The following is a 14,475-nucleotide window of genomic DNA, read 5'->3' as shown; positions in this document are numbered from 1 at the left end:
CCCACTCCCTCCCCCATTCCGCCACCCCAGGCCCTATTGTCTGTGTCTATATGCATACAGGTTCTTTGGTTGTTCTCTTCCCGCCCATCCACCCTCTGCTGCCTTCCCTCTGAGGTTCCACAGTCTGTTCCATGCTTCTATGTTTCTGGATCTATTTTGTTCATTAGTTTATTTTGTTCATTAAAATTCATAAATGAGTGAGATCAGATGATAATTATCTTTCTCTGACTGGCTTATTTTGCATAGCATAATGCTTTCCAGGGCCATCCATGCTGTTGCAAATGGCAGAGTTCTTCCTTTTTTACAGCTGTGTAGAATTCCATTGTGTAGATGTACCACAGCTTTTATATCCACTCATATGCTGATGGGCACTTGGGCTGTTTCCAAATCTCAGCTGTTGTAAATTGCGCTGCTATGAACATAGGGGTGCATATATTCTTTCTGATTGGTGTTTCTGATTTCTTTTTTTTTTCCATTTTTTTAATTAAGGTATTATATGTGTACATATCTTACCAATGCCCCCCCCCACTCCCATACATGCCCTCACCCCCCAGTGTTTTGCGTCCATTGGTTATGCTTATATGCACGCATACAAGTCCTTCGGTTGATCTCTTATCTCCCCCACCTCTCCCTAACCTTCCCGCTGTAATATGACAGTCTGTTTGATACTTTACTGCCTCTGTATCTATCATTTTGTTCATCAGTTTACAATGTTCTTTATTATCCATAAATGAGTGAGATCATGTGGTATTTTTCTTTCATTGACTGGCTTATTTCACTTAGCATAATGCTCTGTAGTTCCATCCTGGTTGCTGCAAATGGTAAGAATTCCTTCTTTTTTATGGCAGCATAGTATTCCATTGTGTAGATGTACCATAGTTTTCTGATCCAGTCATCTGCTGATGGGCACCTAGGCTGTTTCCAAATCTTAGCTATTGTAAATTGTGCTGCTATGCACATAGGGGTGCATATATCCTCTCTGACTGGTGTTTCTAGTTTCTTAGGATATATTCCTAGGAGAGGGATTACTGGGTGAAATGGGAGTTCCATTTTTAGTTTCTTGAGGAAATTCCATACTGTTCTCCACAGTGGCTGCACCAGTCTGCATTCCCACCAACAGTGCATGAGGGTTCCTTTTTCTCCGCATCCTCGCCAACACTTGTCCTTTGTTGATTTGTTGATGATAGCCCTTCTGACAGGTGTGAGATGGTACCGCATTGTCGTTTTGATTTGCATCTATCAGATGATTAGTGACTTTGAGCATGTTTTCATGTGTCTCTTGGCCTTCCTTCTGTCTTCTTTCGAAAAGATTCTATTTAGGTGCGTTGCCCATTTTTTTATTGGATTGTTTATCTTCCTTTTGTTAAGTTGTATGATTTCCCTGTAGATGTTGGAGATTAAACCTTTATCAGTGATAACATTTGCAAATATGTTCTCCCATGCAGTGGGCTTTCTTGTTGTTTTGTTGATGGTTTCTTTTGCTGTGAAAAAGCTTTTTATTTTGATGTAGACCCATTTGTTTATTTTCTCTTTAGCTTCCATTGCCCTAGGAGCAGTATCAGTGAAGAAGTTCTTTCGGCATATGTCTGAGATTTTGCTGCCTGTGGATTCCTCTAGTATTTTTATGGTTTCCCGTCTTATGTTTAAGTCCTGTATCCATTTTAAGTTTATTTTTGTGTATGGTGTAAGTTGGTGGTCTAGTTTCATTTTCTTGCATGTATCTGTCCAATTTTCCCAACACCATTTATTGAAGAGACTGTCGTGACTCCATTGTATGTTCATGCCCCCTTTGTCAAATATTAATTGAGCATAGTGGTTTGGGTCGATATCTGGGTTCTCTATTCTATTCCATTGGTCTATATGTCTGTTCTTGTGCCAGTACCAGGCTGTTTTGAGAACAGTGGCATTGTAATACAGCTTGAATCTGGTATTGAGATTCCATCTACTTTATTCTTCTTTCTCAGGATTGCTGTGGCTCTTCGGGGTCTTTTTTTTTTAAATTCCAGATGAATTTTTGGAGAGTTCCTTCTAGGTCTGCGAAATATGCCATTGGCATTTTAATGGGGAGTGCATTGAATCTATAGATTGCTTTGGGTAGTATGGACATTTTAATGATGTTGATTCTAACAATCCATGAACATGGTATGTTCTTCCATCTGTTTACATCTTCCTCTATCTCTTTTTTCACTCTCCTGTAGTTTTCCGTGTATAGGTCTTTTACCTCCTTAGTTAAGTTTATTCCTAGGTATCTTAACTTTTTTGGTGCGATGGTGAATGGGATTGCTTTTTTAGTTTCTCTTTCTATAAGTTCTCTATTTGTGTATAGAAATGCCATAGATTTCTTGGCTTTAATTTTTTTATCCTGCTACATTGCCGAATTCATTTATTAAGCCTATCAGTTTTTTGATGGAGTCTTTCGGGTTTTTTATGTACAATATCATGTCATCTGCAAATAAGGACAGCTTTACTTCTTCTTTTCCAATTTGGATGCCTTTTATTTCTTCTTCTTGTCTAATTGCAATGGCTAATACTTCCAGTACTATGTCGAACAGGAGTGGTGTGAGTGGGCACCCCTGTCTTCTTCCTGTTCTTAGGGGAAATGGTTTAGTTTTTGCCCATTGAGTATGATGTTAGCTGTGGGTTTATCATATATAGCTTTTATTATGTTGAGGTATGATCCTTCTATTCCCACCTTGTTGAGAGTTTTTATCAAGAAAGGGTGTTGGATTTTGTCAAATGCTTTTTCTGCATTGATATGACTATGTGATTTTTATCTCTCAATTTGTTTATGTGATGTATCACGTTTATTGATTTGCAGATATTGTACTATCCTTGCATCCCAGGGATAAATCCTACTTGGTCATGGTGTATGATCTTTCTGATGTACTGCTGGATTCGATTTGCTAGAATTTTGTTGAGGATTTTGGCATCTATGTTCATGAGGGATATTGGCCTGTAATTCTGTTTCATTGTGTTGTTTTTATCTTGTTTTGGTATTAGGGTGATGCTGGCTTCATAGAAGGAGCTTGGAAGTGTTCCTTCCTCTTGAATTTTCGGGAATAGTCTGAGGAGGATAGGTTTTAGGTCTTCCTTGAATGTTTGGTAAAACTCTCCTGTGAAGCCTTCTCGCACCAGGCTTTTGTTTGCTGGCAGCTTTTTGATGACTGCTTCAATTTCTTTCATAGTTATCAGCCTATTGAGATTTTTAGTATCTTCCTGAGTAAGTTTTGGAAGATTGTATTTTTCTAGGAATGTGTCCATTTCCTCCAGGTTGTCTAGTTTGTTAGAATTGAGTTGTTCATAGTATTTTTTAACAATCCTTTGTATTTCGGTTGGGTCTGTTGTTATTTCACCTTTTTCATTTCTGATTTTGTTTATTTGGGTCCTCTCTCTTTGCTTCTTGGTGATGCTGGCTAGAGGTTCATCAATCTTGTTTATCCTTTCAAAGAACCAGCTCTGGATTTTGTTGATCTTTTGTATTGTTTCTTTGGTCTCTATGTCGTTTATCTCTGCTCCGATCTTTATTATTTCCTTCCTTCTGCTTACACTGGGCTTTTCTTGTTGCTCTCTTTCCAACTCTTTGAGTTGTAGGGTTAGGTAATTTATTACCATTGTTTCTTATTTTTTGCAGTAGGCTTGTAGAGCTAGGAACTTCCCTCTCAGAACTGCTTTCGCTGTGTCCCATAGATTTTGGATTGTTGTGTTTTCATTGTCATTTGTTGCCATGATGTTTTTTATTTCTTCCTTGATCTCTCTGGTTATCCAGTCATTGTTTAATAGCATGCTGTTTAGTCTCCATGTGTTTGATTTCTTTGGATTGTTTTTATTGTAGTTGATTTCCAGTTTTATGCCACTGTGATCTGAGAAGATGCTTGGTATGATTTCCGTCTTCTTGAATTTGAAGAGACTTTGCCTATGACCCAACATATGGTCTATCTTTGAAAATGACCCATGTGCACTTGAGAAGAATGTATATTTGTGGCTTTGGGGTGAAATGTTCTGAAGATGTCAATTAATTCCATCCTGTCTAGTGAGTCATTTAGGATTGATGTTTCTTTGCTGATTTTTTGTTTAGAGGATTTGTCCAATGGTGATAGAGGGGTATTAAAGTCTCCTACTATGATTGTATTGCTGTCAATCTCTCCCTTGATGTCCTCCAGGAGTTTTTTATGTATTTGGGTGCTCCTGTATTGGGTGCATATATGTTTACCAGAGTTATTTCTTCTTGTTGGATTGCTCCCTTTAGTATTATGAAGTGGCCTTCCTTATCTCTTTTTATGTCCTTCACTTTGAGATCTAATTTGTCAGATATAAGTATTGCTACCTCAGCTTTTTTTTCATTTCCATTCGCCTGAAAAACCTTTTTCCATTTCTTCACCCTCAGTCTGTGTGTCTTTTTTTCTGAGGTGGGTTTTTTGTAGGCAGCAGATATATGGGTCATGTTTTCTTATCCAGTCCGTTACCCTATGTCTTTTGATTGGTGCATTTAATCCATTTACATTTAAAGTTATGATTGATAGGTACTTATTTGTCGCCATTTTTATTCTTTACCCCTGTGTTCCTTCTTCGCTTCCTATTTCTTCATTTTTTTTTACAGCAGACCCTTTAGCATTTCTTGCATTGCTGGTTTGGTGGTAATAAATTCTCTTAGTCCTTTTTTGTCTGTGAAGCTCCTTATTTCACCTTCAATTTTGATTGAAAGCCTTGCTGGGTACAGTATTCTTGGATTCAGACCCTTCCTTTGCATGACTTTGTATATTTCATTCCATTCCCTTCTCACCTGATGAGTTTCTGTTAGAAATCAGTTGCAAGTTTGATGGGGGTTCCTTTGTATGTAACTTTCTGCCTCTCTCTGGCCGCTTTTAAGATTCTTACTTTGTCGTTGGTGTTTGCCAATTTAATTATAATGTGCCTTGGCATTGGTCTTTTGGGGTTCATTTTGCTTGGGACTCTGTGAGCTTCTTGGATTTCTGTGGGTTTTTTTCTTCCCTATATCAGGGAAGTTTTCTGTCATTATTTCTTCAAACAGGTTTTCTATTCCTTGCTCAGTTTCCTCTCCTTCTGGAACCCCTATAATGCTGATGTTGTTTTGTTTCATGTTGTCCCAAAGTTTCCTTAGGCTCTCCTCCTGCTTTTTATTTTATTTTTCTAGAAGCTTCTCTACTTGGGTATTTTCCCCCACCTTGTCTTCTAGCTCACTGATGCAGTCCTCTGTTTCTTCCAGTCTACTCTTTATGCTTTCTATTGAGTTCTTTACAGCATCGATGTCATTTTTCATTTCTCTTGGTTCTTCTTCATTTCATCTTGGTTCTTACTCATATTGTCGAATTTGTCTTCCATTCTTTTTAGCCACCTCATGACCATTTCTCTGAATTCTTTCTCTGACAGGTTGCTTGCCTCCATTTTGTTTACTTCCTTTTCTGGTAATGCCTGCTTTTCTTTTTTATGTGGGCTATTTCTTTGTCTCCCCATGGTCTTTCTTCTTCTGATGTCTGGTTATGTAGTTCTCTCTCTCCTGTGTTGATTTAAAGGCACAAAATACAACACAAGTAGGTACAACACACAAGGCAATGAACAGAGATGTATTTACAATATTAATAAGCCCAAATAAAGGTGACCACCAGAGACAGGCAAATTAGGGGATAGGAAAAAAAAGAAGAAGAGGGGAAAAAAATGAAGCTGGGAAAAGTAAACAAAAAAGTAAGAGAGAAAAGAAAGAGAATAAGAAAGAAAAGGGCAACAAACTATATATATGGGGAGAAAACTCCAATAGAGCAGCCACTAATCCCAACAAATGCCAGCAACAAGTACCTGGAGGTTAATACAAACTACAAACAACATCTAATATCAAGCAAGGTGAGGGAAAACAGAAGCAAAAAACAAACAAAAACAAACAAACAAACAAACAAAAAAAGAATAAGGAAAACAATCTCACAAAAAAGCATAAAAAATTGATATAATCAACATTCAGGCAAACAACAACAAAAGGACAGAGGGCAAATCTAAAGCAGGAAAAGAGTATGAGAAACAAGATACTAAAAGGGGAAAATTTAGGAAGAGAGTGATGGCATAAAGGTTGAGTTGAGATAGAGTAAAACGATGATAAAGAAAAGATGAAAATAGAATGTAGGACACTAATCCCAAAGTAAAATAGAGACAATAAAATGACACTTTTTAAAAAAAAGGTAAAATAGTAGTAGTAATAATACTGATTGAAAATAAAAGTGTAATAATTAAAAAGGTAAAATCAAGTGAGGAAAAAAGAAACTAAAAAATTAGTTTCTTAAGTAAAAGATGAAAAAATAAAATAAAATGTGCAGTAGTAAAGGTCATTCACTTCCTCTGTTGTTCTGTTTGGCACGCTTGTTTCCCAGTCAGGGCAGTATTGCAGTTCCCTGCATTCCACTGCTCCTCAGTGTTGTAAGCCAGTCCTGATTTTTAAGCAGGCAGTGTCTTAATTCCTTGTATTCCTTTATTTGTGATTACACAAGAGTCAATTTGTGATTCCGCCCCTGGGTGGCAGTGTTTCTGGATTGACTTCCTGGTCTAAAAGTCCTGTCTAGCCTATACTTAGATCCTGCTTTCTCTGTGGCACTCAATACTGGTTTGTGGCTGCCCCAGAGCTGGCTCTCCGACAGTCACTCCCCGCTCTGATCCCCAGGTTCCAGAAAAACAACTTTCCCCTGAAGTCTCCCAGGATTTCCCCAACTGGGTGATCCTATGTATTGGGCTTAGTAATCAGAAGCAGGTATTTGAAGAGGAAAGAGCCCAAGTGTGCAAACAACGGGGCTGCACATAAATCTATGCAGTCCCTCTTTCCCCCTTGGGTCTAAGCAGCCGGCACACTTTAAAAATTTTTAGGCTGTCCTTTTGCGTCATCAAAATGGGTTTCTTTATAGAGATCCCTTCTGTTAGCAGCTCTGAGGACCCCCTTCCACGTTCACAGATCATGCCAGCCCCAACAGCCACGGATTTTTCTAGGCGCAGACTTCCCCCGGTCCTCCAACTCCCGCAGTGTGCGCGTTTCTCTGTCCTGCCAGGACCAGAGACCTCACCTTATCCCCGGCGAAATCTGACCTTTCCGTGGTGGAGTGTAGAGCTCCACTGAATCCACGTGTTTGCTCCAATTGGGGACCGGTGTTCTGGTGTTCGCAGCTGTTCAGTGGGTGCCACAGTTGTAGATTTTCAGGTTTCTGATAAGATCCACTTTCCCCTTCAAGATGGCGCGGTCTCCGCGTCTGGGCGGGTCGCTCCGGGTGGGAACCCAGCAGCAGTGGGGGCTGCCCGGTCAGGGGAACCCCGTCCAGCTGTCCCCCACCTTCTCCTGGAGTATAGCTGTCCCTTAACTCACCAACAAACACTCCGGGTGCAACCCTCAGCTGTTCTTTCTGCTCCAGGACAAGGCTTGGGACACGTCTTTCTATTTCACCACCATTTTTTTGTCCTGTTTCTGATTTCTTAGGATATAGTCCTAAAAGTGGGATCACTGGGTCAAATGGGAGTTCTATTTTTAATTTTTTTGAGGAAACTCCATACTGTTGTCCATAGTGGCTGCACCAATCTGCATTCCCACCAGCAGTATACTAGGGTTCCCTTTTGTCCACATACTTGCCAGAACTTGTTGTTTGTTGATTTGTTGATGATAGCCATTCTGACAGGTGTGAGATGGCACCTCATTATCATTTTGATTTGCATCTCTCGGATGATTAGCGACTTGGAGCATTTTTTCATATGTCTTTTAACTATCTGTATGTCCACTTTGGAGAAGTATCTCTTTAGGTCCTTTGCCCATTTTTTAATTGGATTGTCTTCCTTTTGTTAAGTTGTATGGGTTTCCCATACATTTTGGAGATTAAACAGTATCAGATGTATTATTGGCAAATATGTTCTCCCATGCAGTGGGCTCTCTTGTTATTTTGGTTTCTTTTGCTGTGCAAAATAGATGTAGTCCCATTTGTTGACTTTTCCTTTATTTTCTATTGTCCTAGGAGATGTATTGGTAAACATATTGCTACGAGAGATGTCTGAGATTTTGTTGCCTATGGTTTTTTTAAAGATTTTTATGGTTTCACAACTTACATTTAAGTCTTTTATCCAGTTTGAGTTTATTCTTGTATATGATGTAAGTTGGTGGTCTAGTTGCATTTTTTTTTGCATTGTCCAATTTTCTCAGCGTCATTTATTGAAGAGACTGTCTTGACTCCATTGTATGCTCTTGCCTCCTTTGTCAAATATTAATTGAGCATAATGGCATGGATTAAATTCTGGGTTCTCTGTTCTGTTCCATTGATCTATATGTCTGTTCTTGTGCCAGTATAAGCCTGTTTTGAGTACAGTGGCTTTGTAGTATAACTTCATATCTGGTATTGTGATTCCTCCAACTTTTTTCTTCATTCTCAAGATTACTGTGGCTATTCAGGGTCTTCCTTGGTTCCATATAAATTTTTGGAGTATTTGTTCTAGATCCATGAAATATTCCATTGGTAATTTAATAGGGATTGCATTGAATGGATAGATTGCTTTGGGTATGGACATTTTAATGATGTTGATTTTACCAATCCGTGAACATGGTATATACTTCCACTAGTTTATATCTTCCTCTATCTCTTTTTTCAATGTCCTATACTTTTCCAAACACAGGTCTTTAACCTCCTTGGTTAAGTTTATTCCTCAGTGTCTTAACTTTTTTTTTTTGTAATGGTAAATGGGAGTGTTAGTTTCTCTTTCTGAGAGCTCATTATTTGTGTATAAAAATGCCTTAGAAATGGGGAGCCTGGGAGCAAGGAAGGCAGGCAGGGAGGTGGGAGTGGCCAGGGCACATCAGGGAGCAGCCTGGGTGCCTAGACATGAGCGGGAAGCCAGCCATAGTTATGATTTCATCACCGCCACTGTGGAGCACCTGGGTAGCACCTTTGGTACCAGAAAAATTAAATTTAAAAAAATAAAATAAAAAATAAAAATGCCATAGATTTTTGGGTGTTAATTTTGTATCATACTACATTGCCAAATTCATTTATTAAATCTAGTAGTTTTTTTGGTGGAGTCTTTAGTGTATTCTATGCACAATATCATGGCATCTGTGAATAATGAGAGTTTTACTTCCTCCTTTCAAATTTGAATGCCTTTTATTTTTTCTTCTTGTCTGATTGCTGTGGCTAGCACTTCCAGTACTATGTTGAACAAGAGTGGTAAATGTGGGCATCCTATCTTTTTCCTGCTTATAGGGAAAATGGTTTTAGTTTTTGCCCATTGAATATAATGTTGGCTATAGGTTTGTCATATATGGCTTCTTTTTGTTGCGGTATGATCCCTCATTCCCACTTTGCTGTATTTTTTATCAAAAAGGGTGTTGGGTTTTTTTGAATGCTTTTTCTTCATCAATGATATGATCATGTGATTTTTTTTTCTTATAATCTGTTTATGTGATATATCACATTTATTGATTTGTGAATATTGTACCAGTCTTGCATCCTTGAAATAAATCCCACTTGGTCATGGGATATGATTTTTTTAATGTGTTGCTGGATCTGATTTGCTAATATTTGGTTGAGGATTTTAGCATCTAAGTTTATCAGAGATATTGGCCAGTAATTCTCTTTTGTTGTATTGTCTTTATCTGTAAGTAGATACCTTCGGATGTACTTTGTTCATCTTAATTTTTATACAGTGTTCCTGCCACATTTTAAGTTTAATTTTCTGGTTCCCCAAACCTATCCTATATAATAAAAACCTAATATGCTACATGTCCGACCATTTGTTTGACCATTTGACCAGTTGCTATGATGCACACTGACCACCAGGGAACAGATGCTCCAACTGGTAGGTTAGCTTGCTGCTGGAGTCCAGCCAATCAGGACTGGGTGAGGCAGGCTGGACACACTCTGGAGCCCTCCCACAGTCTCTCGCTGGCCTGATCGTGCACCGGTGGGGTCCCCGGGCCTGGCCTTCACCCTCTCACAATCTGGGTCCCCTCGGGGGATGTCGGAGAGCTGGTTTTGGCCCAATTCCTGCAGGCCAGCCTGAGGGACCCCACTGGGCTTCTAGTTTATGAATAAAAAAATAAAGTAGTGAATTAATTGTTTAGTTCTTTAGAGTCATTTTTTTTAATTGTTTTAAGTACTATTAAAAGTACTGTGTAGAATCAGACATGCTGTTCCTATAGTTATCAGTTTTCCTGACAAGGTTAAATATATTACTGAATTTGTTATTGTCTGTTTTGGAAAAATTATTTTAGATGAATTTTCTTTTTTTACAATCTTGCTTTTTAAACTTGTATTTAGGTTGGCTTTAATAATCATATATTCATTCATTCATTATTCATTCTTATTTTATTTTTAATCCAATATTATTGTTTATATTTATATTCTACTTTATTCTTAAAGGAATTTGAGGTGGCTTTCAAAAATACATACCATGATGGTTAAAAGTACAGAAAGAGATCACGAATAACAAAAATAATGGTCAAATTGAGTAGTTTAATATTAATTAACTAGAGGCCCAGTGCACAAAACAAGTGCACGGAGGGGCATTCCTCAGCCTGGTCTGCACCCTCTCCAATCTGGGACCCCTCGGGGGATATCTGACTGCCTGTGGGATCGGGCCTAAACTGGCAGTCAGACATCCCTCTTGCAATCTGGGACAACTGGCTCCTAACCACTTGCCTGCCTGCCTGCCTAATTGCCCCTAACCCCTCTGCCTGCCAGCGTGATTGCCCCTAACTGCCTCTGCCTCGGCCCCCACCACCATGGCTTTGACCGGAAGGAAGTCAGACATCTGGAAGATGGCCGGTTGACCCGGTCTAATTAGCATATTACCCTTTTATTAATATAGATATATAGGATAGGATTGCATAAATGGGAGGGAAAAGCCTTTTCAGCAGGAGGAGATGCTCTTGGCAGACAAAAACACATAATCTCTATATCTGGACTGATAGCCAGCCATATGCACTATACTGCCAAACTGGTCATTAAAAAATTGAATCACTTTCTTATACCTTACACCAAACAGCTGTTGCCCTTAAAACCCCTTCTTAGCCCCCACCTTAGGTTCTGCATTCACAGTTCACCCAGAGTAGGTTCTGATTGGTCAGTTTCTATGCCAGTCAGCGTCAAAAGCTCCAACTCCTAGGCATCCATTGGCTTCTTTCAATTCACACAGATTTGGTTCTGATTGGTTGGTTTCCATGCCAGTCAGCATAAAAAACTCTGCCTCCTAGGTAGCCATTGGCTCATCGCAGTTAACCCAGATTTCGTTCTGATTGGTCAGTTTCTATGCCAGTTAGCATCTCCAGGCCTGTTTCTGGGCCTGATCATAGAGGCGGGGCTGATCAGCAACGGCCCCAGGCTGCTGGTGAGCAGGCTGAACTGCTGACTTCTGGGAGAGAGAGAGAGGCTTGGATGCTGGCGAAGCCCAATGCTGTCTGATCACCCTGCTTCTCTCTCTGAGCTTGTCTGAAAATTAGTGAAGCTAATTTTTAAACTCTAGTCAGCCCTGCCTCTCTCTCCGAGAGGTCAGCAGTTCAGCCCGCTCACCTGCCGCGCATGCAGCCTGGCATTCGATCAAGCATTGGTCATTTTGGATGTTACAACCCTGGCTCTTTATATATATATAGACTAGAGGCCTGGTGCATGAAATTCGTGCATGGGGGGCTGTCCCTCATCCAAGCCTGCACCCTCTCCAATCTGGGACCCCTTGAGGGATGTCCGACTGCCTGTTTAGGCCTGATCCTGGTGGGATCGGGCCTAAACGGGCAGTCGGACATCCCTCTCATAATCCAGGACTGCTGGATCTCAACTGCTTGCCTGCCTGCCTTCCTGATTGCCCCTAACCGCTTCTGCCTGCCAGCCTGATCACCCCCTAACCACTCCCCTGCCAGCCTGATTGATGCCTAACTGCTCCCTTGCCAGCCTGTTTGCCCCTAACTGCCCTCCCCTGCAGGTCTGGTCTCCCCCAACCACTCTCCCCTGCAGGCCTGGGTCACCCCTAACTGCCATCCCTTGCAGGCTTGATCACCCCCAACTGCCTTCCCTTGCAGGCCTGGTCCCTCCCAGCTGCCCTTTCCTGCTGGCCATCTTGTGGTGGCCATCTTGTGTCCACATGGGGGCAGGATCTTTGACCACATGGGAGCAGCCATCTTGTGTGTTGGAGTAATGGTCAATCTGCATATTACTCTTTTATTAGATAGGATAGAGGCCTGGTGCATGGGTGGGGGCAGCTGGTTTGCCCTGAAGGGTGTCCCGGATCAGGGTGGGGGTTCCCTTGGGGCATGGGGCAGCCTGAACGAGGGGCCTGTGGTGGTTTGCAGGCCGGCCACGCCCCACAGCGACCCAAGCGGAGGCCCTGGTATCTGGGATTTATTTATCTTCTACAATTGAAACTTTGTAGCCTGGAGCAGAGCCAAGCCTTCTGCTTGCTCCATGGCAGCAGCCATTTCTGTTGGGATTTATTTATCTTCCGTAATTGAAACTTTGTAGTCTGGAGTGGAGGCCTAGGCTGGCCAGGGCTGCAGAAGCTTGGCTAACTCCATCGCCGGGGGCAACCTTAGCCTCCTGCTCTCTCCAGCTCTGTGGCTGCCATAATTTTTGTTGCTATTTATTTATCTTCTATCATTGAAATTTTGTAGCATAGAGTGGAGGCCTAGGCCGGCAAGGGGAGGCGGAAAGCTTGGCTTCCTCCATTGCCAGGGGAAACCCAAGCCTCCCTCCTGATCTCTGTGGCTGCAGCCATCTTGGTTGGGTTTATTTGCATATTCACTCCTGATTGGCCTGTGGGCGTGGCTTGTGGGTGTAGCGAAGGTATGGTAAATTTGCATATTACTCTTTTATTAGATAGGATATTAGCTTGTTCTCTGGCACGTCACCAAATAACTTGGCTTCTCTTCCCAAGCATTTTATTCTTATCATTGCCTCATCATTTTCCAGTAACACATTAACATTTATCTCATGGGCCCAAAGCCTATGACTATCTTAGTGCCTAGCCTAGAACCTGCCACAGTATCAAGCATACTAAAACTTAACAGCAAGTACTTACAAAGTGAATGAAGATTTAGAAGTCCACTTTTGCACCATTGTTTCCCTATGTTTATGATACTTGTAGGTTCTACCAGTTGCTTCAGAATAAGTATATGGAAGGACAGATGCCAGGCTTTTGTAATTTCTTTCTTATTTTTTTGAGTGAAGATACAAATCTTACCTCTGCCTCATCTCATCTCTCTATTCTTCATTTCTTCATGTGTGAAATGAATGGCTTAGATTTCATGATTTCTAAAATTTCTCCTGGTTCACTATGTCTGAAAATTAGTGAAGCTAATTTTTAAAATTTTAAATTATTAAGATACATGGCAACATTTAAGGTTCTTCTTTTAAAAACTCTGAAACTAAAAAATGTTTTTAAATGAATAATATATGTTTTAAAGAAATTAGTACATTGTAAGTTTTCCTCTTGCCTTTCCTAGGTCATTGTGGAAAGACATTTGCCATTTTGGAAAGATTTTTGAATTACAGCAATGAGAAAATAGCATGGTTAGTCATTGTGGATGATGATACATTAATAAGGTAAGAAGTCATTCTCATCCTAGAATGGCTTCCAAGTCTACATATATTCATATTTAGAAACTATGGTGGGTACCTCTACATCTGGCCAAGATGGAATAACAGGGACTGAATTTACTCTCACAGCTGAAACAACCTCCCAAAGGGACTAAAATATATGAAATGAGAATATTTTAAATATCTTTTATTGATTTTTAGAGAGAGAGAAGGGGAAAGGGAGAGAGAGAAACATTGATGTAAGAGAGAAGCATGGGTCGATTGCCTCCCGCATGCTCCCTGACTGGGATCAAACCCACAACCTGGGTATGTGCTCTGACTGGGAATAGAACTATAACCTTGAAGTACACAAGACAATGCTCAACCAAATGAGCCACACTGGCCAAGGAAAAATGAGGATTAAAGCTGAAAGCCTGGGAGACCAAGGTCACTAGAGTTTGTAGGACAGAGCACTGGAGAGGACAGATCTGCACAAAAAGAGAACACAGGAGATCTCTAGAGGCACCCCTTAAGTACTGATCAGCACTGTATGTGAGGAAATTATTGGAGGCTGGGCAAAGAATCTACCAAAATGATTAGAAGGAATGGTGCCTAACATTCCCATAGGCCTGTTCACACAAGCTAGCCTGAAATACTCTTGTTCCATGAGTTACTGGGTAGAGCACTTAGAGGGTCTTCCTCTAATATTGGGAAATACTAACCTAGGACTAAGCACTACTCCAGTCCTGCCTGACACATCTTAAAAGCAAGATCCTAAAAGACCAAACTGTTTCCAAGTAATGAGCTCATATGTGAGAACAGAACTCAAGAGGATTTATAGAAGTACCAAAATATCCAGCACCCAAAAAGATTCACAATGCTTGGCCTCCAATCAAAAGTTATCAGGCACACAATGCAGCAGGAAAATTCACCCATAATGAAGAGAAAA

General features: G+C 40.6%; 1 protein-coding gene across 1 annotated transcript in view; it reads left to right on the top strand.

Annotated features, from left to right (window-relative positions):
- B3GLCT (beta 3-glucosyltransferase) overlaps positions 1–14,475 on the top strand; it is a 167,132-nt gene that overhangs the window by 116,316 nt on the left and 36,341 nt on the right. The window contains exon 12 of the mRNA XM_028136295.2: positions 13,454–13,553. Coding sequence (XP_027992096.2) covers positions 13,454–13,553 — 100 coding nt within the window. The remainder of the gene's footprint in view (positions 1–13,453; positions 13,554–14,475) is intronic.

The sequence above is a fragment of the Eptesicus fuscus genome, chromosome 7, assembly GCF_027574615.1.
Source record: "Eptesicus fuscus isolate TK198812 chromosome 7, DD_ASM_mEF_20220401, whole genome shotgun sequence".
Lineage (NCBI taxonomy): Eukaryota > Metazoa > Chordata > Mammalia > Chiroptera > Vespertilionidae > Eptesicus > Eptesicus fuscus.
The sequence above is the reverse complement of the archived record's forward strand: the minus strand, read 5'-3'. Positions and strand labels throughout refer to the sequence as shown.